Here is a 26409-nt window from a genome sequence, read left to right as displayed (position 1 = left end):
GGAGGGCAAACATGGACACATACCATATTTACTTGAATCTAATGCTCAGCATTTTTGCAAAAATCAAGGTGCGCATTGGATTCGATGACACATTTGCCAGCAAATACTTGTTTGGGTTTCAAGGTTCTGAAAACTGAGGTGCATGTTATAGATTCAATGCTGCATTAGACTCAGAGTAAATACGGTACATTGTCCCTGACCGGCATGTGTTGGAGCAACCCCAAAGTTCCATGTACTGCAGAAAAGGGTTTCTAAGCCCAACACCGTGGAACGTTCTCAAGTGTCTTCCCATGACAGGCAACTTGTTCCCCTGAAATCCCACTCCCATGGGTCTTGCTGTTCTGAACTATTCTAATAGCCTTAGATTGTGTAACCCTTGAGGACAGAACTTTTGGAAAATAGGATAAAAGCTCTTCCGAGCCCATGGGATAAAGCAGGACAGAGCACACTCCTGAAAACCAGTCACTGAGGAACAACTATTGCCTTCATACTCTGATTGTGGACTTCCTATAGGCATCAGCTCTTGCTCCTGGGCAAGGCCTTCAGCTTCCTATAACTCTACAGTCCAAGGGTGGAATCCAACTAATATGTTCCATAAATGCAAAGATGGCACACTAGAACTTCTCTCTCCTCTTTTGGGTTTGTGCTCCGCCTCCTCCCCAAAATCTTCTCTAGAGGGTTGGGGGAACACCTAGAACAGATTTAGGGATGTGTGTGTTGAGGGTGGGTGTGTCCATTGTTCAAGTGGAAATCTTTTGTACTGACCATCTGTTTTGGGCTTTAAACACCCTCCAACATATTTATGGCACAAAAGCAGATTCCCACTCAGTGTGTACTCACTCCTGCTTTCTCCCTGCACCTATTTAGGTACATAGCAGTTCTGCACAGAGATCTAGCCCCTCTTAGCTGCCAAATATATGATGTATGTTTCTTGCATTCACACCTTTTAAGTATTTTTGTTTTTTTAAAAAACAACACAGCCACCTTACGCTCTTAAAGAAGATGTATGAAAGAGCTGCTGGCATATTTTAGCCATTCGAGCAACTGAAAGCACTTCAAACCAACACTTGAGAAGCAATTTTGCAATGGAGTCTCCTTTAGGTACTGTGGAGTCTGTGTTTGTTGCCTGTTTTTTTCAGAACAACCAGTGTTCGAAACTCCCTTTGTTCTGGGCGCATTTTGCGGCAGGGAATTTCATTAGCGTGAGCTGTTTCTGAGCTCTGGGCACAGTGCTGCGCCTAAGATTTCTGATTAAAACTGCAGAGTGGAAGGAAAGGAGGACCTTTTTCTGCCTCCTCACTTCCAGCCCCTCTCTGAAGACTGGAGATGAGACCCTCTTAAGAATATTAGGGAGGTGGGCAGGGGAAGGACTAGACTCTGTGAAAAATGAACATAATATTTTAGCCACTGTTCATTCATTTTCAGCCTTGTATTTTTGTTATAAAAAAGTGCGCCTGGACATTTCATTGTTGTGCCCACAACCTCGGTTTAAGGTGCCATTTAGCTCCTCACTTTCCTATCTCCATTTCTAACACTGGGTACAATATTTAAGAGACCTGAAACAGTAGAACTTAAAACACTTGCAGCCCAGCAACCCTGACTGCATGGTGCCATCATCAGGGCAAGCTGTTGAATCTGTACAATCACCGACTAAAAACTGATTCTATACTTAAGCTATCATTCCGTTTTGACAGATATCCCAGTTGTGCAAGATAAAAATCATTCGATAAACTGGCCTATAGCGAAACAGTTACCTTTAAGTGCATTCAGGCAAAATGTTTTGAAGAATGAGACATTCGATACAGATTTTGTGATACAGATTTTATTGCCCTCTCCAACTTTTTCCCCTCCAGGGAACTCATGTCTGTTGAATGAAGGTTAAACTGTGCCAAGAAAGTGCACCTGACCTCAGACCTACACATGCCTTTTGTTAGAGGTTTTAGATGCAGTCATCATTAAAGTGCATTCCCCTAGCATTCTTCAGTCACTGCAGATCACGAGTTCCACCGTCAGAGCAAGACTACAAATGATTTTTTTCTTCTTCTTCCAGAGCAGGCATTCATTATGAGTATTGCAAATAACGGTTCTATAAAAAGGACAGCTGGGAAATACAAAATGCAAAGATGCTAACCGATGTCTCTTTGGGAGGCAGAGAACATATTATTTGGCTCCAACTTCCCATGGCTGTACAAAGAGTGGCAGTGTATTAAAAAAATTAAAAAAGCAGAGTAATCATCTCAATTATTGGGAGCTGACAAATAAAGCTTTGCCAGTAAAAATAAATGACCCAATTATTACAAATTTCAGTATTTGCATTACATTTGTCTCAAAGCATTTCATTAATGATATCCATCCACTAAGATGAGTTGAAATGTACCAGGACAGGCCATTTGTTCAGCCTGCCAATTTGTCAAATGTGCTGTGCTTGAAGCTTTCAGCTCCTAATTAAAAGATGTTGAGCACCACACAGTATGGGATGGCTCTGAAATTAATGCAGAAGCTGGAATGATTTCCGGGGTTTATCACACTTTGTCTGAGAAGATTACCATGATGAAAAATGATGTGAGAAATAAAAACTTTAAAAAAAACCCAAAACATAATAATCAAGATTTTTTTGTTTTGTTTTAGAGGCGCTCTAGCTTTTCATTTAAGAATTCTTCTACGCTGTCTGTATTCCATTTGAGAATACTCAGTTCTTCAGCAATGTTCCCACCGTCATCCAAGAGCTTCAGTACGGGGTCAGAACCACGTACGTACTGCAGAGGAAAGAAATCCAAAGTTACTGTCTGCCTGGATTCAACACATCTGGCAAGCTCAACCTTCACTTTCTTGCTTCCAAAAGTAACTCAGAATTATTGCTATTGTTCAAGTATAAGTTCCAGGCTGAATAAACTGCTGTGGTCGGATATACATTCTGAATGTATGGCTATGTAGGGTGATTTTCTGAAACTATGACTAGTGTATGCAAGACTTTGATTCCAGACGGAATGAATTGCCAGCAGCATAGCTATTATTTTAAAAGACAAAATGCACTCAGGGCTGATGAACAAACTCAGTATTGTTGTGCTCCCCATACTAAGCTAAATCAGTTATTTACAGATCACAGAACTGTAGCATTGGAAGGGACCGCAAGGCTCATTCTAGTCCAACCCTCTGCAATGCAGGAATCTTTTCGCCCAAGGTGGGACTTGAACCCACAACCCTGAGATTAAGCGTCTCCTGCTCTGCCAACTGAGCTGTCCCCTTCCACTGAAAATTTCCACCCATCAGATGCACAATTCACATCTTTCTCCAATACTAAGGTAACATTTGATAGGTTTAAATTCATATTAAAAAAAACAGAAACTAGTACAAACCTTGATCTGCAGTCCCCTGAACAGTTTGGGCTTGTCACTCCTGACGAAAGCTAGAATGTGGAGGCAAAGAGAGAGCGTTATTCTAAACAGAATGAGCATTTCTTCTCATGCCTTATAAACAAGATTCAAAGTCGAGATGAAACACAGAAATATGTATAATTGTAGTCTAAAATCTACCATATTGCAGAAAGGAATTGTAGAGCCTGTTATGCCCTCTGCTCTTGCCTGACAGGAACAAGTCATGGCAATACAGAGGGCTGGCTCAAGACATTTTGCTGCTTGAGGCAAAGGACACAATGACACAATTTTGGCACAACTCCCAGCCCCTTCACAGCCGCTGCCCAAGGCAGCTGCCTTCTTGTATCCTATGGTAGGGCCAGACTTGCAATACCCACTTGTGTCACATATAGACAGCATCTGCAGGAACAAGAACCAGACACTTATTGAACAACCCTTTTCCTGGGTTTATTTTGTGGCACCCCAGATGTGCTGGTAGACTTTTAATATACACAGATCACCAAAGCTAAACTGCAGCGAGAGGTCTAAGCTCTAGTGAATACTTGTTCTACCAGGGAGCAAATGTTGTTAAATGTGCACATGACATTTTGCTTCCCATTCTGTGTCCCCTTGCGCCCACCAGAGTTATTTCACTCACCTGAAGAAGGCACATGTCAGATGCAACTAGGCAGAAACAACCAGCATTTCAAATAAATAAAAACTGTTTTTAATGTTGTGCTTTGAACTGCTGTGACCCACCCCGGGGAGAAAGATTGCAAACAGTCGTACTACACTCTGGACTAATCGTTAGGCTTTCATTTTTATTTTTTTTAAAAAAGGGTGCGATGGAAAAACAGGGTCCCACATTCCTGTTTAATTTGCCCTTCCCTATCTCCTGTCCCTGCATATGTGCAGTGTTAGAAATGGAGATATGAAAGCTAGGAGCTAAATGGCACCTTAAGCTCAGGTTATGGGTGCAACAATGGAATGTCTGGGCGCACTTTTTTATAGCGAGAATGCAAAGCTGAAAATGAATGAGCTGCAGCTAAAATCTTATGTTCATTTTTCACAGGGTCTAGTCCTTCTCCTGCCCACCCCCTTAATATTCTTAAGAGGGTCTCTTCTCCGCTCTTCAGAGAGTAGCTGGAAGTGGGGAGGCAGAAAAAGGTCCTCCTTTCCTTCCACTCTGCAGTTTTAATCAGAAATCTTAGGCGCAGTACTGCGCCCAGCGCTCAGAAACGGCTCGTGCTAATGAAATTCCCTGTTGCAAAATGCGCCCAGAACAATGGGAGTTTGCTCTTTCTCCCTATATGTCTCTTGTATGACAATAGATCATAGCGGGCAACCTTTCCCTTTTTTTTAAAGGGAAATTCCCTTATTCCGAATAGTACTCCTCGCAAGAAAAGGGGAAAGTTGACAGCTATGCAGTAGCTGCAAAGCTCTGCACTATGGCAGCTGCCGGATGAACACGTCCCTCAGCTGCTCGCCTGAGCCCCACTGTTAAGTTGTCCAGGTGAGCTGCAAGTCGCTTGGTCAAATGTTGGCCTAAAAACATCTAGTGTTTCTAGCAGTTGTGCACACCTCTTTGTTGACACATTTCTGTTTCAGTGGTGCAATGATGTTAGACAGAACAGATCACACTATGCGGAGAACAAAATGAAGCAGGAGGGTAGCGGGGGGAAATCTAACACCAGCTTTGCTATGTTTGATGTCAACTTAAACTATCAGACATATTGTAGCACTGGCAGCTTTCTAAATCTAGTGAAAAATGAATTGAGACATCTTCTGGTTAAAAAAAACACCCTGCAGACAACCTGCTACAGTTTCATTTTCTGATGAGATATTCTCAACATGGGAAGCTTTCCGAGGATGAGTGAGCTTCAAAAGCTCAGAGAAAAAACTGATGCAAGATGAAAACCTATCCGCTAAAGTTCTATTTGTTAGCCCCGAGAGTGTGTGCATATGAAAGAAGAGCAAGGAAACCACCCCAGAAAAGAATCAGCATTAAAATAAGAAATTCCATAAATAACAACATAATTATTATCCATCTTTCACCATCAGTTAAAACCACTGCATTTTTCTGGGGGTACACATACCCCTAAACACTCTGTGAATCTGAATTTGGCTTCATTGAGGGGCAGTATTTCAATATTAGTAGGAAAATGAGAGTACCCCTAAACATTTTTTAAAGAAGAAAAGGACTGGTTAAAACCAACTGCAATGTGCAAAGAGGTGCAGCTGCAGCTTGACAAGCAGCACTTCCACTGTGTAATCTCAAATTCCTGGCAACCTGGCTATGAAAGGATAGGGCAAACGCAGCTGCTTGGTCCCCCTACAAGCTACAAATGTGGCTTAAATTATACAAACAGGAAGAGCTGAGATGCAAGAAGATTTTTGTACAGGTGTGCAGAATGCAGGAATGGTCTGCATCCCCATAGAAAGAAAAGCGGGGGGTTAGCTCCACAAAAAAAATGCCGAAGAACCCCTCAGGGTGAAGACAGGTCTTACAAGCCACTTCATACAAAGAAAGGGCTGAATGAGGCTTAGTTTAAGGAGCTACTAGAGCCATCTGGGAAAGGGCTGTAGGCCAGCAGAACATGTTCTTTGCACACAAAAGGTCCCAGGTTCAGTCCATGGCCTTTTGCGTTCAAAGGATGAGGCATGCCCAAGACTATATAGTGGGGTGGGGAAGCACCAACAGGGTGGCCTCAGGGCTCGCCCCAGACATTCTGGCACCTTAGGTGAGCCACAAACCGGTACCCACGTACCCACCAGGAAAGGTCTACATCAGGAACAAGGGTGGGAGGAGACACCAGCACCTCCTCTTCACCAAGAGGCTGCTTTTAGAGGGGGCATTTTTTTTGGGGGGGGGGAGAGGCAGAGCCAGCTGCAATTAGGCTCTTTTCAAGCCTAGCTGCTATGGGGCAAGGCTGACCTTCCAGGAGGGTGCAACCTCCAGGAGCACCTTGGCTTCGATAATAAAGCTGTGGGGGACGAGAGGAAGTGCAGTTATAACTGTAACTTTAAGAAGTTGCACAAAGGATTGCTCTCCCCCCCCCCCATTTCTCCTTGTGCATTATGCCTTTTAGAGTGTGAGCTTGGTCACGATCTTACTACTGATTTTTTTAAGCAGCAAAGAGCAGAATAAAAATGCTTTAAATCAGTGTTTCCCAAACTTTTTGGACTACAACTCCCATCATCTCTAGCCAGCAGGACCAGTGGTCAGGGGTGATGGGAACTGTACTCCAAAAAACCCCATGGAAACCCAAGTTTGGGAAACACTGCTTTAAATAAATGCTTGATAAATAAAAAAAGGAAAGCCACTACCTATCAATCACAGATGATGGGTCAGTTGGCAGAATAGAATTTAAAGCTGCTCCAATTAAGATTCTCTTTTCAAGCATGGCTATGCACATGTGGGTATTTTAAAGAATTGTGAATAATGCACACACAGAAAAAACTTGTGACAAAAGGGGGAAATCCGGTGGCCTTGGACTGCCACCCTCACTCCTTCCTCTGCTTCTGTTTCTATCCTCCACGTATGATGAGCAAGATCTCACCCACTTCTTCCATCAGGAAAAAAAGACATCTGCCAGTCAGAAGAGTCATAAAATGACTGGCTTTATTCAGTTCAAAAAGGTTAATGAAGTCCCAAATGTAGGAAGTGAATGTGACATTTTGCATTCACATGACTTGTCTGTTAAAAATGTACTCAAGTGCTCAAAAACAAGGCTAATGAAAACAACAGAGAAAAGTACCTTCAGAAACTACTTTAAAAAAATTAGCAGCTCAATTTTTACTTCACCTAGGGGGAAAAAAATCTGACATGTGTTTTCCACTGCCCTTTCCTATTACTTGGAGTTCATACGTTTCACACAAAAGTAAGTTGCCATATCTGTGTATATTCACAATAGGACAGGGTTTTGCTTCAGGATCCATGCAAAAAATTCAGGTGCAATGAGGTCTTCCTTTAGGTGATCATTCTTAAATAACTAAAAGGACAAATTACAAATTCACTTACCCTGAACTTGAGGGAACCTCCCCAATTTTCATCCACACACTTCAAGAATTGCCCCTGCATAGAGCTGCAAAAGAACAGAAAAAATATATTTAGGGAAGAAAATACTAAATCAATTAAACAAATGACACAACTAATGTATATATAAGAGGGTTGTAATGTGTCCCTTGAGAAACCCCTTTATTCCTATTGGGTTGCAAAATTATCGCTCTGCTATTCAAAATTCAAAGTCTAATGAAAGAATGATGACCTGCCTAATCTATTCTGAATACAGCATCTATTGGCTTCAGTGAAATTAGGAAGAGAAGTAAGTAAATTTAGAAGAATTGCCAATTTTCCAACCTGAGAAGGTGGCTTCCGTGGCATCACTGTTCAGAATAATAATTCACTAAAAATGAATTCATCTGGGACTCAGCGTTGATAGCCTAAATGCTCCTAGAGCAAATGCGTTGTTAGTCAGTTATTGTTTGAAGGGCAGGACCACAATACCACCAGAATACCACCTATGTGTTAACTTTCCATTTCACAGACCACGAAGACATTCTGTAGGCCAAGCAAAGTCACCTATAAGATTGGATGAACCAGAAGATGTACAACTTCATGCAGCAAGGTGAGTTACATCTTCATAAATGTGATGGTGCGCATCCAGTGAAAGTCAGTTGCACTGACATTCTGTTGAAACCAATATCCCCCCCACAACTGACAGAGAAATCCAAACCTGTGACAGGTAGGGTGGTGTTGCTCACAGCAGAAGGTGTGGGCAGGCAAAGGTCTGCTGTGAGCTATGCCAGCCTGGAGCAGGCTTAGCAATAAGGCCTGCTGTAATCCAGTGAATCCGAGTGTGGCTCAGCCCCTCACCACAACAGGGCTTCCCCGTGTTGTGATTCCTGCATTGTAAGGGGTTGGAATAGAGGGCCCTTGGGGTCCCTGTCTCTACAATTCTCTACAATTCTACGCTTCCATGAAGCGCAGCAATTCTTTCACTCATCTACACTTTTGAGAGGTGAAATGGGGACCTCCAGGCCAGCAGAGCATCTTAACTTGTTCTAGATTGATATATCATCATCATAATAATTTATTATTTATACCCCACCCATTTGGCAGGGCTTCCCCAGCCACTCTGGGCGGCTTCCAACAAAATAGTAAAATACAGTAATCCATCAAACATTAAAAGCTTCCCTAAACAGGGCTGCGTTCAGATGTCTTCTAAAGCTCTGGTAGTTGTTGTTCCCTTTGACATCTGGTGGAAGGGTGTTCCACAGGGCGGGTGCCACTACCGAGAAGGCCCTCTGTCCGGTTCCCTGTAACTTGGCTTCTCGCAGTGAGGGAACCGCCAGAAGGCCCTTGCCGCTGGACCTCAGTATCCAGGTAGAACAATGGGGGTGGAGATGCTCCTTCAGATATACTGGACCAGGCCGTTTAGGGCTTTAAAGGTCAGCACCTACACTTTGAATTGTGCTTGGAAACGTACTGGGAGCCTATGTGGTATTGGCGGCCGCTCCCAGTCACCAGTCTAGCTGCTGCATTCTGGATTAGTTGTAGTTTCTGGGTCACCTTCAAAGGTAGCCCCACAAACAGCACATTGCAGTAGTCCAAGCGAGAGATAACCAGAGCATGCACCACACTGGCGAGACAGTCCGCAGGAAGATAGGGTCTCAGCCTGCGTACCAGATGGAGCTGGTAAACAGCTGCCCTGGACACAGAATGGACCTGTGCCTCCATGGACAGCTGTGAGTCCAAAATGACTCCCAGGCTGCGCACCTGGTCCTTCAGGGGCACAATTACTCAGGGAGTCCTCCACACCTGCCCCCCAAAACAGTTCCGCTAAATTGCGAACCACCTGAAAGAGTCTCCTGCTTCTGTTTTCCGCAGATGCAATAGTCGCTATCACCACTTGGTAGGCTCAACATTGAGCGCTAATCTGTGTCCGGTCAGATTCAGAATGAGTTATCCGCCACCGGCACTCTAGCCGTCTCAGCGATTGTTTCATTGCCCTCAGATCCGTGGAAAACCATGGGGCTGTCTGGGCTCCATGCAATCGGAGAGGGCACTTCGGAGCCAAACAGTCAATAGCCCTGGTTAACTCCACATTCCAGTGGGCCACCAGGGAATCAGCTGAAAGGCCATCAACATGGGATAAAACATCCCCTACCACTCTCTGGAAACCATTTGGATCCATTAAGTGGCGGGGGCGGACCATCTGAATCGGTCCCACCTCCTTGCAGTGGGGAAGGGTCGCGCAGAAGTCCAGTTGCACCAGGAAGTGATCTGACCATGGAACTTCTTTAGTTTTGCTTTTACTTAATGTTAGATCACCAACATCCATAAGAGGTGAACACCAGGTCTAAGGCATGTCTGTGGCTATGAGTTGGGCCAGACTTATTCAGGGACAGCCCCATGGAGGCCATGCTTTCCACGAAGTCCTGAGCGGCCCTTGTAAGGTTGTGTCGGCGTGGATGTTAAAATCCCCTAGGACAACCAAACTAGGTGTCTCTAGGAGAACATCCATCACAACCTGAAGCAGCTCGGGCAGGGAATCCTTGGTGCAGCGGGGAGGTCGGTACACCAAAAGGAATCCTGTACTGCCCCTATTGCCCAACTTCCAGAACATGCACTCAGAGAACTGGGTCTTCCTAATTGGATGCCTGGTGCAAACTAATGACTTCCTAAAAATCACTGCAACTCCCCCTCCCAGCCCACAAGGCCTGGGTTGCTGTGCGTAAGAGAAACCTGGTGGACAAGCAGTGGCAAGGACAGGCCCATCTGCTTCATCCAACCAAATCTCTGTTACACATGTCAGGTCAAGTCCTCCATCCACAATCAAGTCATGGATGGCAGTAGTCTTATGAATCATTGGCTTGGCATTGCACAGCAGAACCTTCAACAGCAACAATGGTTATTGCCATTAACCAAAGTTTGCCCCATGCAATACTTTTCATAATTATTAAGCCAGAATTCCCATTCTATCTACTCTTTTTGAGTACGATCATTCTGATAGTTAAGAGTTTGTCTGCAAAAGCAAGCAATCTCAGTAAGCCTGTTCATTTACGTATTTGAAGCATTGGTATTTACCTAAATTGAAGCACTGCCAACTTTGTTAAAACCAAGTATCAAGTCAGATCTGAAATTTTGTCCTTCAATTTGACACCAAAAATTGTGTGGATTGTGACTAGCGACTGGGATGAAGAAGTGCTTGTTGTGTGACCTGCATTAGTCAATTCTTCTTTCCAGAAGAGGAATAAAAAAGGGTGGAAAAAAGAAAAAATACTGAAGTTCACAAGACTGTTCATTGTGAATAAGTAAACTCTGAACCATCAGTAAGCATGGACTTCCACTTCAAGAGGAAATAATTATGTTCCTTCAGTTCTACAAATATATTTGAGAAATTTTCATAAAACTATCTCCAAGTTTTATTTGAAGCTGTTTCAGCTGCAAGAGTCTAGTTAGAATTAATTTAGTAAGCTGAATTTAATCTTCCCGTGCATGTGATTAAGCAATGTCATACTTAAGGTTTCTATGTTTATTTCAGCTTTTCGCATACTCTGACATTTCTAAGTACTCCTTAGTGTACAAGCAACAATTAACCTTTCTCTGGGTATATTTCACCATCTGGATTTACAAGCAAACTGTCAAGTTTGACCCAGAGTGAGTCTAAATGCTTTCTATGCCCTTTGTATTTGTATCGTCTACAAATATTAGTGCTGAGAATTTTCTATCTGGCTTTTCTCAGGATGACTGGCAACAATTTTGCTGCTGAAAATTCTTCTCTGCTAATTATTATGTCAAACATTCTCCAAGTAATATCTGTATGCTGGACTATTAACAAAATATTTGACAGCTATTTTATAAAAACCAAGACTTCAACTGCAATGGCATTTCGCACTGACAAATGACAGCTTGAGTTTTTATTGACACTTGCAAAGAGTCAAGGCCAAGTGATAATTCTAAACCACTTGAATCCATGTAAAGGTAAAGGTAAAGGGACCCCTGACCATTAGGTCCAGTCACGGACTGCTAGGTTGGCAGGAGCAGGGACCGAACCACAGCAGCTCACCCCGTTGCGGGGATTCGAACCACCGACCTTCTAATTGGCAAGCCCTAGGCTCTGTGGTTTAACCCACAGCGCCACCCGTGTCCCTTGTAATTAGCAAAAATTCCAAATTTCTTATTCAAATTCCAAATAGCAAAGCAGAAAATACTAGCAGAAGAATAAGTAGCATGTAAGCCAAGTAACAGGTAGCACTGGAAAGCAACATTTATCACTCAGAAACTGAAAGTACACACATTTATCTGAATTAATCCACAAAATAAATGTACAAGTAAATATATGCACACATTTGAGAATTTACACATCAATTAAAGAACTTTAGCCTTCCATATGTCGCTGGACTCCAACTTTCATCGGTTTTGGTTAGCATGAAAATCTCCTGACTAAAATTCTGGTAAATATATGGCTAGTATGTAACATAAAAGACAACCCGTTACCAAAGGAGCTACCATTTTGGTTTCTGGGAAAGAGCAGGCAAACAGAGACAAATGGGAGGAGTTGCATAATTGTTTTTTACTTATTATTTTTTCTATGTTTTTAGGTGTTCTTCATTTTATCCATAAGCCGGATAAAATGAAGCTATATGAGTGCCCAAAATCCATGTTTTACTCCCAGCTGCAATGGTCACGCCAGGCAAATACTGAATAAAATTCCAAAGTTTCATTTGTAATAATGATATGACAACTGGGGAAAACCAGGGGGTGGGGAGAGAAGGATCATTATCAATTGATACTGTCATGAGCAAGATGAGAATCTGGCCCAATGAACAATTACCACTACTTTGATAGAGCCTCTGGCAGTAGCCCAGAGACATAAAGGCTGCATAGAACTAAAAATAAAAGTCAAAATCCTTAAAGCTGACAGCTGCATTTTAATTAGTGTAACAGAATGAAACAGACTTTAAAATGAAGTGAAATCAGGTCACTCAAAGTAAAATCAGCCCAAAGCACTAAATGCATTTCTATTATCAATTCCTCTGAACTGCATGGCAACCCAGATAAAGTTATTCTCAAAGATCCACGCCGTTCAAATATTTCTACCTCTTTTATCTCTTTGCTACACAAAATAGGTTTTTGAAAGTGAATAGTTACTGGAAAAGTGGATTTATCAAGTTATTGTAAAAAGGATTTTCATATACTGGCATATTAGCCTTGGTAGGATGGGGAGCAATTTTTCTGCTTACATGCGTTGCTTAAACCCCACATTTTCCACCCCCACCCCACCCCTTCATACGCTTTTCTGGCACTCCGGGGTCTGCTGCCATGCTCCCAATTCCACAGTGCCCCCCCCACCCCAAAGTTGCCAACTTCCCACCAATATGATAAACACCCACAGATGCTGCCCTGGTGCTCTCAACAGAACTATTTTGGGTGAGCAAACAGAAGGGTCTTCCTAGCACTGCTTTTGAAAGTGGCTCCAGTGTGTTCTTTTCCTCTGCAGGCTGTTTAACTCCTGTAGCTCTAAGGCCAGAGAATAGACAAAAGGGCAGTTGCCATCAGCACTGCATTATGGAAAAAGCAGAATGCAAATGGCAACCGTTCCTTCTGGCTCCCTCTGCCCTTTTCTGAGAAGTGTGTGCATACAGGAGAACGTGAAAGCACTGAATGGGGTTCAAGCAAATGGGCAACACCCCTCCCACTTTTTTTTTCAAAAAAAGGCGCAAGGGTGTGAACATGTCCAACAGGGGAACAAGTCTGACAGCTTACTTAACTGCCCAAGACAAGCAGCATTATGTGTAAGGTTTAAAGGAGTGTACATGTGCATATAAGAGAACACACTCAGAGCCAGAACTTTGCTTTCCATTTCCCTGCTGCTCTTTCTCCTACCAAAGAAAGAGGCTGCCATTCAGCTTGAAAAGCCAGCTGTCTTCAGTTGCAGAACTCTTAGAGCAAAAGCTGTAAGAGGAAACTGTGTAGGGAAGAGGAAGAACCACGTCCTCCTTATTTGCTTGGGATTTGGCCACGTTATGTCTATACTGAGTTGGGTTCCCATAGTTCAAAAAGTAGAAATCTGGACACAAAGGTTTTGGCAAAATTTGAGCTATTTTTAAGGGAAATTGCCAAAAACAACACTGCCAACATGGGTTGCCTTACGTCCGGATTTTCCCAGACATTTAAGCGATTTCCATCCAGACACAGCTGTATTCTGGCTATGTCTGAGAAATTCTGGACGTATGGCAACCCTAATACTGAACCTTTTACATCTTCATTGCTTGCTATATTTCCAGTGAAATGAAGGCAAGAAACTGAAAGTTGCCTAAAATATATATATAAGAAAGGGTAGGGGGATTCATTTTTAGCGGCGTTCTTGTTTCCTTGAGCTCTTCTGCAATTATCTGGAGAGCCTTGGTCCACAGAGCTGAACAACCGACCAAATGTCACAGTTCCAAGCGCAGCAAGCAAGTTAGCTTCAGGCATACCCTGCAGCACAAATCTCCCTGGAAAGCAAGCTCAAGGAAGACATCACACTAATCTGACTGCTGACTAATGCATAAAAGGAAAAATATTTTAAAGCCACCAACGTGTTAAAGAATTGTTACATCAACATCAGAACCATCTTCCTAAATCGAAAATGATTAAGACTGGGGAGGGGAGGGAGGGAAAATACAGTGGTACCTCGGGTTACAGACGCTTCAGGTTACAGACTCCACTAACCCAGAAATAGTACTTTGGGTTAAGAACTTTTCTTCAGGATGAGAACAGAAATTGGGCGGGGGTGGTGCGGCGGCAGCGGGAGGCCCCGTTAGCTAAAGTGGTGCTTCAGGTTAAGAACAGTTTCAGGTTAAGAATGTACCTCTGGAACAAATTAAGTTCTTAACCAGAGGTACCACTGTATAAGGTAACTTTAAATCCAGATGCTGCAGACACAGGACATAGGCTGTATTCTATATACAGTGGACCCTCCGGATACAAACTTAATTCGTTCTGGGGGTCTGTTCGCACCCCGAAAATTACGTAGAGGTGCGCTTCTGCACACGGTGCAATTGAGTGCATCTGTGTATGTGCACGTGGTTTGCTGCGGCTGTAACCCGAAGATTAAGTATCCAGAGGGATATGTCTACAGAGGTATGACTACATATTCTATATATAAAAAAGGTAAAGGACCCCTGACAGTATAGCTGTGATCAAACTGTCCTCCCGACATACCAGCAGTGATTATATTTCATTGTGGCAACAAGCTGTTGCACCTCATGGGGTGCCACCCAATAATGCTGTTCAATCTTTGGGAAGGAAGGCTTCTACTGAAGAGGTAGCTGAAAGCTCCATGTGCAGGATCAGACCACAACCACTGGGATTCTGACCAATGACTGTAACATGCCTTTTGGCCCAAGAGCCAGTAGTACCTGAAGCCATATGAATAGAAAAATTGCTACCCTGGTCTCCTTTGAAAGGAAGGAAATTCAATAACTAAACAAATAATACCAAAGTTAGGGGTTCAGTCCACCAGGCCCGACCATCTTCTGTTAGAATTGTTTCATATTTTTCTGGCTCTACTGTAGTACAGGCAACCCCCTAAATACACTTATCAAAAGTTAAAACAACAGCAATGAGCATTATCCTCCCAATAAATGTCAATATCTTGTACCATATAAAATAGTGTTTGCCTCTATAAAAGGTTGCAGAATGGCAATTTCCTAAAAAAAAACCTTGTATTAAGAAACTTCCTCCAACTTAACCAACAGCCATTTAAGTCAGGGCTGCTGGTTTTGTAGTCCACCCCCCCCCCCGGTGAATTTATGTTCTGTTTTCCAAAATTAGACTTCTCTTTAAGATTACTTGTTTTGCCATGGGTTATTCAGAACATTTGTGCCTGCCAAAAAAACCTTATTATTTATTGCTTGGTGTGACGCTACTTAAGAGATAGTTCTTAAGGAGATGAATGCTGTGCCAAAAAGGAAAGAGGCGCACATATCTTCTATTAAGTTTCTACGGCATACACAGCCCAGCTCAGGCATGCTACTTATGTGTAAGACCTACACATTTGTGGGGACAAGCTCATACTAAGTTCTGCCACCACTCCATGAGCACTGCTATCCCCTTTACGAGTTTAAGGATCCTTATTCAATTCAGATGCCTGATAAATTGCTCTTCATTAGTACACCACCACCTGGATATAAATTTGCAACAGAAAAATGACAGCTACTGTGAACTAGTTCATCAAGTGTGAAGTCATACCCAAGACTGGGCCCTTATGAAAAGCATGTTGAATCACCTAGATCAACTCCAGGTTGCTCCAAGGCTCAGCTCACATATGCATCAACACCATCTGATTGCTCTCAGTATGTAATTCAGACATCACAATAAACAATAATTTATCATGATGGGAGCAAGACTAGCCTCTCTCTGCTGTTCCATGTTCCTGCCTTGACCACCAGTGCAGCTGTGACAAAGAGTCAGTAAGTATTTGCTTCTGATTCCCAATTAGCCAGGGACATAACCATATTTATCTGGTCATCTCTCATTTGGACTACTGCAATGCGCTTCAAGTGGGGCTACCTTTGAAGGTGACTCAGAAACTACAATGAATCCAGAATGTGGCAGCTAAACTAGTGACTGGGAATGGCTGCCAAGACCACATAACACTGGTCTTGAAAGACCTATATTGGCTCCCAGTACGTTTCTGAGCACAATTCAAAGTGTTGGTGCTGACCCTTTAAAGTCCTAAATGGCCTTGGCCCAGTATATCTGAAGGAGTATATCCACCCCCATTGTTCAGCCTGGACACACCAAGGGCCTTTTGGCAGTTCCACATTGCAAGAAGTAAAGCTACAGGGAACCATGAAGAGGGCCTTCTCAGTAGTGGTGCCCACCCTGTAGAATGCCCTCCCTTCAGATGTCAAGGAGATGAGTAATTATATAACATTTAGGAGATATCTGAAGGCAGCCCTGTATAGGGAAGCTTTAAGGTTTTATTATGTTTTTATATATGCTGGAAGCTGCCCGGAGTGGCTGGGACAACTCAGTCAGATTGGCGGGGTACAAATAATAATAATAATAATGACACTAATAATAATAATAATAATAATAATAATAATAATAATAATAATACCCTATACAGTGGTGCCCCGCAAGACGAATGCCTCGCAAAACGAAAAACGCGCAAGACGAAAGGTTTTTTCGGTTTTTGCGTCGCTTCGCTAGACGATTTTCCCTATGGGCTTGCTTCGCAAGGCAAGACGAAACGTCTTGCGAGTTCTTGCGAGTTTGTTTCCTTTTTCTTAAAGCCGCTAAGCCGTTAATAGCCGCTAAGCCGCTAATAGCCATGCTTCGCAAGACGAAAAAACCGCAAGACGAAGAGACTCGCGGAACGGATTAATTTCGTCTTGCGAGGCACCACTGTACTGTAGTGTACCGTAACTATGGTTTGCTGAAATGAGTCTGCTTTATAAACCATGGTTTGAACTGGGCATATTTCAACCAAAGCGGCTGTGCTGGGGGAGGAGGAGGAAAGCATGGGAGCCAGAATGGGAACCACGCACCACAAAAGTGATTTGTTGTGATGTCCAAATGCAGCCAATGACCATTAGCTGAGCTACAACCCTTTCTCATATAGCTCTGCTAGGGCTGTCGTCCCCAAAATCTCAAGCAAGGCCCTTAAGTTCTTGTTTGCCATCCATGAAAGTGGAGATGACAGCAGCCACCTGCACAAAGACATAGCTTGGTTTTAAGAAAAAACACTATTTGTAAAAGTTGACTTGGAATATCTTTAGATTGCTGCTCTTTTGGTGGAAATCTTCCCGTTTTTACAAAAACACAAAGTGATAATTTAGTAAATAAGAGATGTTACTGACAATGGTATGTAATAGCTTTGCTAAAATTGCTTCAGTGGGTTCTACAGATTTAGGAGCACTATGCATTTTTATATGCAACTTTAGTACAATTCACAACCAAAACATAAGAGCGCCCGGCTTCTCCTAACAATCATATTTACCTGCAATTAAGGACACAAGCTTCTTTGATTCAATCAGATGATATAGGGTAACAGACACTCCTAAGTGCAGCTATTTTCAGCAACTGCAAAATGTTGGCAATTTCTTCTACTACTACAATTTCATGCACAGTTACCTTCGCCTCCATTTCATCTTTCCGTGTTTCAGAAACCAGCATCATTCTGCACTGGCTTACAACGTGCAGCTGTCTAAAGTAATGCTGCTAAAGCAACTTTCTGAATTAGTCTGAAATTGGATACAGGATTTCCGGACGCTGGAAGTCGTCAGTGCATTGTTTGGAGCAAATTTGCCAGTGTTAGGACAATTCTTTGTAACTGTTTATTGCTACTGCAATATTTTCTTCTTTGCATGGAGCAAAGGGCATTTCAGTATAAGAGGATAAAGCCTTGCCTTCACTAACATCAATGGAAAATTGCTAGTACTTACAGGGTCAACACCTCAATCCAGCTGCAGTCCTATGTGGCATTAAGTGCAATTAGTTGTACAAGAATATGGAGACACTCAAGTATGTATGTGATTTATGCCCACAGTTCTTCACAAAGCATGTGTGAGGAAGCCAGTTCATATGCACAGATCACTGGAATGGGGCATATTTGGTATACAAAAACAGAGTGGAAATGAAGTACAGGGCAGATAGGCCTTGAACCTGCAGTGATCCAAATAATTCATAGTAGGAAGTATGGATTTAACTGCACCTTGCTTTTTGTTTAGAAGGCTTATATTTTCTTGACAGCCTTACAAATGTAATCAAATACAGTCTTACCTTGGTTTCCGAATGGCGTATTTCTCGAACATTTTGCCTCCCAAACACAGCAAACCTGGAAGTGACTATTCCGGTTTGTGAACTATTTTTGGAAATTGAATATCTGATGGGGCTTCCAATTGGCTGCAGGAGCTTCCTGCAGCCAATCAGAAGGCGAACTTTGATTTCTGAAAGTTTCTGAAGTTGAACAGACTTCTGGAACGGATTCCATTTGATTTCCAAGGTACGACTGTAATAGTTTACTTTAAATCTGCTTTTTGAGGAACTCTTATCTCCATGGTATAACTGCTTTTATTGGTCTTTAACTGTTTCCATATGGTGCACTCTGGGACAGCTTAGTGATGAAGGGTGGTCAAACAAGTATTTGAAATGAACACTTTTTCATTTAAAAACCTTAGGACTGTATTCAATTAAATCCTTGTGCAAATGCAACTTCTGCTTACACAGCAGGGCTTCGCTCCCTCTCCTCCCCCATCATGTGTACCCTCCCCTTGCATTCTCAGATCTGATCCAAAGGGCTCGGGTAACCCCCCAGAAAAAATTTGAGAGAGGGAGAAGGAGGGTGCAGAAGTCCTAGTGGGCAAGTGGAAGTCTCTTTGCTAGAACAAGGATTTACTTAGTGCTACGTTGAACACAACCCATTATCTCTTTCCATGGAAGAATAATTTCTTCAAATATTAGTACTGTCAATTATTTCTCAAAAGTGTGCTGGAGGATTTCATTTATTAAAAAGATTTACAGTTGAAAGCCTCCATGAGCTTTGTGCTGCTGTGCTAAGTCAAGCCAAGGTTTATCACATCATGTGTTGTCCAAACTGGGACTAGTGGTTAACTCTTGACTTACCACAAGCTGTAGTCAAAGAAGAGCGCTTAACCAAGAGCCTGGTTCAGATGACATGCTAAGCTAAACTATGACTTAGTGTGGCAGCAAAAAGGCCATGAGAGGGCCAAAGTACTATGAACTCCATGTTCTCAGTAAGCCAAGGCCATGTGAACTAGGTCTAGGTGAACAGCTCTCTGACAATTTAAGGCTTAGCATAAAAGGCAAGCCAAGCACACTTACCAGGAAGAAAGTTCTACTCAGCTCAGCAGAAATTACTTTCAAGTAAACATATTTAGGACAGCCAAGATTTACCCGATAGTTTTATAATTATTATTTATAAATTTAACATTTTTTTTAAAAAAGAGATTATGGCAATGATCCACAGAACTAATTCAGCCTGGCAGGCTTTTCCATGTGTCCTCACAGCATCCTCCCCAGCCACACCTCTTTGAACTCCCCTATAACCAGACCCAAAGATCCACTGTGCACCAAAGCAGTGCTGGGAGAAAACGCCCTGGGGTGTCTGTAGCCCCCATTCCTCTTGACGTACCCCGGTGAGCGTAGCTCTGGAAAAGGCATTCCCTTCTTCTCCAGGGCGCTCCCAGCGACCTACACCAGCTGGTGTACAGTAAGCACACTATCCTTCTGGCTTAACACAGCAAGAAGTTAGAGACATTGTAGTTCTAAACTACTAATTTATTTACAGACTATACAGACAAGCAATCATGGTGCTCTCTCTTAACTCCGAGAGCAGAGGAACCCACAGCATAAAAGTGAAAGCACAGTTTTACAGTCTCATTCCGGAAGAGAGACAAGCCTGTCTTCCCTTCTCATGCTCCTCACAGACAGGCGTGTGAATCACACAAATCATACAATGCAGCTTCGGAGGACTGGTTTGCTAACAAGCAGATCAGCAGTCTCAACTGGTAGCCGGCAGCCTCTGCTGCTTCTCTCACTGTAGTTCCTGAAGAACCCGTCTTCTGTGTCCCTAAAAAGCACACCCTGGTTCTCTGAGAGTGATCATAAATGACCAGAACAGCTCGGCTCCCTTTGCCATCTTTTGCTTCTGTAACCTGAACTCATCCTTCTTTTGGCGGTGACTAGAGCTGCAGTTAATCTTCAGGCAGCAGAAGTGGGAGAAGGATGATTCTCATGATGAGAACAAAGCATTTTTCTTCTCCAATTCCTTCTTCTCTCCTCCCTCCCCTCTGTCTCCAAGTCACAGAATCATAGAACTGGAAGGGACCACAAGGGTCCAGTCGGGCACATTAGGGTGCTCTGCTTGAGTATTTGATAAATTACAGAAAGCCCATGTAAGAAGCCACTTCAGCAACCGTAGCTGTCATGAAACAATGGACTCTTGTAAGAAATATCCCCTCTTACTCAATTTGTAAGAATGTTAATTATGCTTGTTACTCTCTTGATGCTTGCTCTGACCAGCCTGACCTCATATCATCAACTTTATTGAATTAGCACTTAGCAAGGCCTCTTTCAAGTCAAACATGATTTGTTTTAAAACCTTCTTAAAACAATACAGTTCACAGAGCGGAATGGAGGACCAACCCAGAAAGGCATGGGAGTCAGGGAGTGTGAAAGGTCAGCAGAAATGCACTTGCATGCTCTCAGTCATCCGTTTTGATTAACCTTAAAGTCCTGACTGTTCACCATTTGTAAAGCATGCTGTTCTCTGGAACAAAGTCGCACTGTTGTCGTTACTGCAACCACGGCATGCTTGTTCTTTCAAAATTTCCTAAAGCGCTCCTGGAAATAGTCAGAGCAAAAATATCTGGTGGCAATTTCCAGTCCCAAAATTTCCCCCAATGTGCAACATAGGAGCACTTATGCTGTGATTTGGTTGGTCAGAGGGGTGTGTGCATGCATAGCAGTCTCTGTATCCACTGATTTTGTTCTAGAATAAAGATGAGAAATGCAGGTGGGAGCAGCCAGCAGGGAGAAAAACATCCCTCTGTAAGCCATCAGTTCAGACCTTTGGCATGAAAAACTGATGGCCCTCAGGTGTTGGTATGTAGGAAGTGGGTGGGGAGAGAGAAAAAAGAAAATTACCAAAAGGAACGGAAGTAATCCACAAGAGGAACAGGAAGCAAGGAAGCTCTGTACACTGGATTCCTCAGAGTCCTCAAGAGAGGAGAGAGGGATGCTTGCCATGCCAAGTATGCCAGATGAATTGGTATGCCCGTGGTAAAAAGGGATGAATAAGTATGGATAACTGTTTGCTCAAACTTAATTCTTCTTTCTAATCAAAACAACTCATTCTGAAGCTGAACGAGTTGAAGTTGCACCCAACAATGTAGCGATTCTAGCTAAGATCCCCACATCTGAATTAAGTGAAGGCACTTGGATATAAAGCAACAATAGATTATCTGCAAAGGCCAATGTTTCCTTCTGTTGCTCACAGGACATTTGTTTGATAAAAACTGTCAGGATTCAGTTCTTGAAAATAATGAAGATGGCAGATAGTCTAGTCTCATGCCTCTTTTCAAGATAAAATATTCAGAGAAGCTTCCATTTGTAAGTAATGCAGCTCTGAAGTCTCTATAAATAAGTTCTTCATGACAAATGCTGCACCCTGGAGCAGAGGATTTCTGAAACAATGAGCATACAATTGAAGGGCACTTGATTGAAGACCTTCCCTGAATCAACAGGAATACCCAAAGGGCACCCTCAGTATAATGAATATGGAGAACTCATCTACTAAAATTAGCAGGTTAGATGTTGTTGATTCTCAGTGGGAATAAATTGGGACACACACACCCTAGCTAAATGACTGCTGCTTAAATGACGATGTATACAAGTAGAAGAGGAGAGAGCACGCGTGAAAATCCACAGGAAATGCAATTATTGCAGCAATTTAAAACAGAAAAATTCTTCAGATTAGCTCATTCCCCCCTCAACTTGCATACTGTCATTTTTTCTATGTTAGCAGAAGTGCAGCTGTACTTTGTCGTCACTGATAGCAGGGTGGAGAATTGGAGTCAGAGGGAATGCATCTTCCAAGTCCAATTCACATGCCACTTCTGGTTTGTGAAGGGGCAGCCCCAGTTTGCTGTTGAAGTGATCCTGGGGTTGGTGACAGAAGTTGGCATCAGAGGACATGTGTTTTCTGGGCCCAAACCTTCCTTTGCCGCTCCCCATTTGCTTCCTGTTCACTTTCTGCAAAATGAATTCTAGCCTATGGATATTTTAGTTTAATAGTATTGGGGTTTAACACCAAGGATTTAAAAGGGTTTTTTAAAACATACCCAATGAGCATCTCTAGTATTTGATTCAATTACTTTTCAATTACTTTTCTGAACAGCTACTTCCATAGTAGAGCATTTGACTGCTACTTCCATAGAAGTGTGAATGAATGAATATACTATATACTTTCTAGCACAGGAAGCTATTTCGGATTCCATATTTGAAATAATTATTTACAATTACCTATAGCTTCCCAAATCCTTTTGGGGAAAACATCTCCACAGATTGTTTGAGCTGCAAGATTAGAATCCTCTTCCCTTTTTTAATGTGCAGGTCTTTCTTCTTAGATTATATGCTGTGTGCAATTTTAATATTTGTGCAGTACCAATTTTAGCCAAATAATACAAATATATTCCCAAGATTTCTGTAATTCCATGATAGCATCCTGTAGAGTCTGCAAGCAGTAGAATTTTCATAAGACATGTAGATTTCCCAAAATTCCTTCAAAAGCACAAAATACCATGTACTGTAACAAAAAAAATCCAGTCAGTTGGTGTTCTAGAACCAGTGGCTTCATTAAGTCTTAACAGCCTGATGGTTTCAACCTCTATTCCTTGCTCATATAACAGCAAGACTTTTAAAAAATACTTATCCAAGGTGTTTCTGATGCTCTCAAAGTTTATTTCCTTTTTGTAAAACTGTTCAACAAACATTTGGAAATTTCAAAATAAGAATAGATTTCCCAAAGTATAAATCAGACCCATTGGACTCATTAACTTTGTGGAGGTTTATTTTGCAGATATTAACCTGAGCAACACAATCCTTTCAGACACTACATCTATTGCAAATATTGCTTGGTCAATCGAGCACAGGATGTACAGGAAGGTCACTTCTGTGCAAAGACTCCATTACTCAGTTTGGAACCCCATGTGCAGATCGATGTGGACAGACATCTGCACACTTGTATGGCAATGCATATTTGGATGCAGGGCTTCTGATGGAGCCTTCTTTAACGATATCATGTGAATAGGAATGTCAATTTGCATCTATATTGCAAAGCGGATGCTAATTATTATATTATGGTGTCTGTGTATTGCTGAATGCTATTATGTATTTACATTGGAACCAATAAGTATAGGTACTCAAAGTACAGCATTAGGAATGGAAAATGGAACCTCACTTGGCCCCACACAGAGTTTTGGGTGGTTGTTGTTATCAACAAAACAGTACAAACAGAACAAGAACTCTTCACATTTTGTGCAAGGCATAAAACTGCCGGTATCCCAATGCCTTTATATAAATTTATGGTGTGAGCAGATTTGGATTTACTGCGTCCAGTTCTGATCACGACAGCTCAGAAAGAATATTGTAGAGACAACAAACTACACACATACACACCACACAAGGGGTGGGAAGGAAAATGATCACGCAGCTGGAACTTTTCCAAATTCCCCCATCCATCATGGCAGTAAACCAGTATATAAATTGACAAATACATAGTTATAATACTAAAACAAGCCCTTTTACCAAACCCCTTAACCAAAGTCAGTGATATAAAATTAACATTTCTGCAATTGTGAAACTGCCCACCCTTTCCCTCACTAATTGTGCATTTCCCTTCTGTTCAAGCCTGCAATATACCTCAATTTTTCAAGATGCAGAAAGCAGACAGAAGATAGAGAGGGTTGTGACATTCATGAATTAAGGGACTCAATCACAGATAACATTAACAGAAGAACCATGTCAACAACCGGTATTAAAATGGCTGCTAAAAAAATACAATAAAACAATTAGCTTTAGGTCTGGAATTCATTCATGTTAACACACTTTAAATAATAGTCCTGGTCTTCAAATCTAATTATTCAACCTACCTTTCTGGTTTCAGACTGGGCTTCTTCTTGGCAGCACTTTCTGCAGAATGGCTCTAGCTCATTTAAGCCAAACTGGCTAAGAAGGTCACAAGAACTGCACAGCAAGTTACTGGAGAAGCCCAGCTCTCTGCAGGCCTCTGATGATAATTCTGCTCCATATACTGATGCCTAAAAGCAATTAAGATTTGTACAATTCACTTAAAAATCTGAATGAACAACCATACCATTCTAAAGTGTAACAAACCATCACTTCATAACACAGCTTTTTCTTTAAGGAGTTGAGCTCACTTCATCACTGAAAAATCTATGCAATGGCACTTAGCTGAAGATATGTACAAAGATCACAAACTGTAAAACAAAACAGCACAAAGTGCATACCTAAATGCTAGCCATAAACACAAATAGGAATATAATGTATTACAGTGACAATGCTAAATACAAGTTTGATTTAGCACCACTGGACACAATGTGAATTAGTTCCCAGAAAAAGTGCATTTAAAGTGCTGTAAATTATTAAAATAGGGGAATGAGTGCATGGTGTTACAAGTTGAAGACTGTAAAGAAAACAGGCTTTTGACAACCCCCGTATTATGGATCAACATAATTTAAACTGTTCAGTTAACACATATTACAAATTTGTGGTAACTCTTCAGAGCTAGAGGAGAGCAAAAGAAAGACAGGTAATGTTGGCATTTTGGTTTAACAGCTACTAAAGTTGCTAAACTAAATTGATACTTTGTTCTTAATTTTTTCTCATTTCAAAAACAGGCACTAATGCCTTACAATCGTCACAAGTTTCATTGATGTCTATAGTATCATGACAGCTGATGATGAGGGCGGAGCGGGGAGAGAGTGAGGTCTATTTTAAAAACACAAAATGTCCAAAGATTTCAACTTTGCTCAATGTTCAGAATTGGCATCCATTCATTTTTTTAACCGATGAACTTACGATAAAAAACAACAACCCCACACTGCAAAGCAGGCTATGCTGAGTGAGCTTTATAGCTAAGAAGGGCTTCGAACCTGGGTCTCTTAGAACGTAACACGCAGTGTTCGAAACTCCCATCGTTTTAGGTGCATTTTGCAACTGGAAATTTCATTACCACAATCTGTTTCTGAGCTCCAGGAGCAGTACTGCATCTATGATTTCAGATTAAAACTGCAGTGGAAGAAAAGGAGAGTTTTTTTTCTGCTTCCTGGCTTCCAGCTTCTCTCTGAAGACTGGAGAACAGACCCCTTAAGAATATTAGGGGGGTGGACAGGGAAAGGACTAGAGCACATGAAAAATGAACATAGTATTTTAGTTGCAGTTCATTCATTTCCAGCTTTGTATTCTAGTTATAAAAAAGTGCGCCCAGACATTCTGTTGTTGCGTCCACAACCTCGGTTTAAGTTGCCATTAAGCTCCTCACTTTCATATCCTGTTTGTAACACGTAGACTTGAATCTCAGCCATTACGGGTTACATTGGTAACTGCTACCGGCTTGAGCAGTTTCCTTCCATGGGGCGTGTTTCTAGGTTATTGCACACATTCGCATATCAGCCACGGCATAAGCTTTCTAATACACGATCTGCAGCGAGGCTAACATTTCAAGGGGGAGAGAAAAGGACGGCCAGTTAAACCAGGGAGATATCTATATATACATGGGCGTAGGTTTTTTTGGGGAAGGCTGAAAAAATTGTTGCGTTCGCCCAAATCGTCTGTTGCTTCTGTTGCTTTTTTCGGGGGGGGGGGAACCACAGTTTGTTCAATAATTTTTGAGGGTCTGCCCCCCCCCCCCGCTGCACCCATGTCTATATGCACACACACAATTGTTTTCTTTAAGCTAGCGCTCCTGCACGGTGGAAGGTGAGAAAACCAAGGGGAACAAATCCGCGATTTGAACCTGCGGCTGTTTATTCAGAAACAGATGTCTCACGCTTGGGCGTAGCCAAGGGGTGGGGTGGGGGCAAGGAGGGGCAGCTGTCCCCCTAAAAATCAATAAAAATACATAGCTAATTGAGGTTCTCCTCCCCCCTAACAAAAGGCCTGCCCGCCCCCAACAAAAATCCCGGCTACGGCCATGGTCCCAGGTGCCACGACAAGCAAGCAGACAGGCCTGGTCTGGTTTTGGGTCCAAGTGACTCCGTGTCTCCTCACGGTTCCGTCCACTCCCTCACGCGGAGCCCCGTCGCTCCCGACCCCCGGTTTTAAGAATCCCCTTACCGCCTGCCACGCCGCCAGCAGCCACACCCAGCAGCGCCCGAGCCCCATTGCTCCTTTCCCCACCGCCATGTTGGCGCCCCAACCGACGACGGCACCAACGGAAATGCCTTGATAGCCCCCCCTCCAACCGGCAAGGCGTCAAAATCCCGCCTGATCGGAAGGAAACAGTAAAGTGCCGCT

The 26409-nt window shown here is 42.5% G+C and overlaps 1 protein-coding gene and 1 long non-coding RNA gene across 2 annotated transcripts in view; both read right to left on the bottom strand.

The window, feature by feature from the left end:
* The window catches only part of LOC310765608, a 115078-nt gene that overhangs the window by 22898 nt on the left and 65771 nt on the right, over nt 1-26409 (bottom strand). The gene's annotated exons all lie outside the window — the stretch shown is intronic.
* On the bottom strand, nt 1807-26382 carry SELENOF (selenoprotein F). Its single transcript, XM_083620789.1, has 5 exons — nt 26230-26382; nt 24024-24191; nt 7375-7438; nt 3357-3406; nt 1807-2756 (listed from the first exon to the last, which is right to left on the bottom strand). The coding sequence occupies exons 1-5, from the start codon at nt 26296-26298 to the stop codon at nt 2625-2627; spliced, it is 483 nt and encodes a 160-aa protein (XP_083476915.1). The 5' UTR covers nt 26299-26382; the 3' UTR covers nt 1807-2624.

The sequence above is a fragment of the Podarcis filfolensis genome, assembly GCF_964270895.1.
Source record: "Podarcis filfolensis genome assembly, chromosome: 6".
Classification (NCBI taxonomy): Eukaryota; Metazoa; Chordata; class Lepidosauria; order Squamata; family Lacertidae; genus Podarcis; species Podarcis filfolensis.
This window is presented reverse-complemented; position numbering and strand designations above follow the sequence as displayed.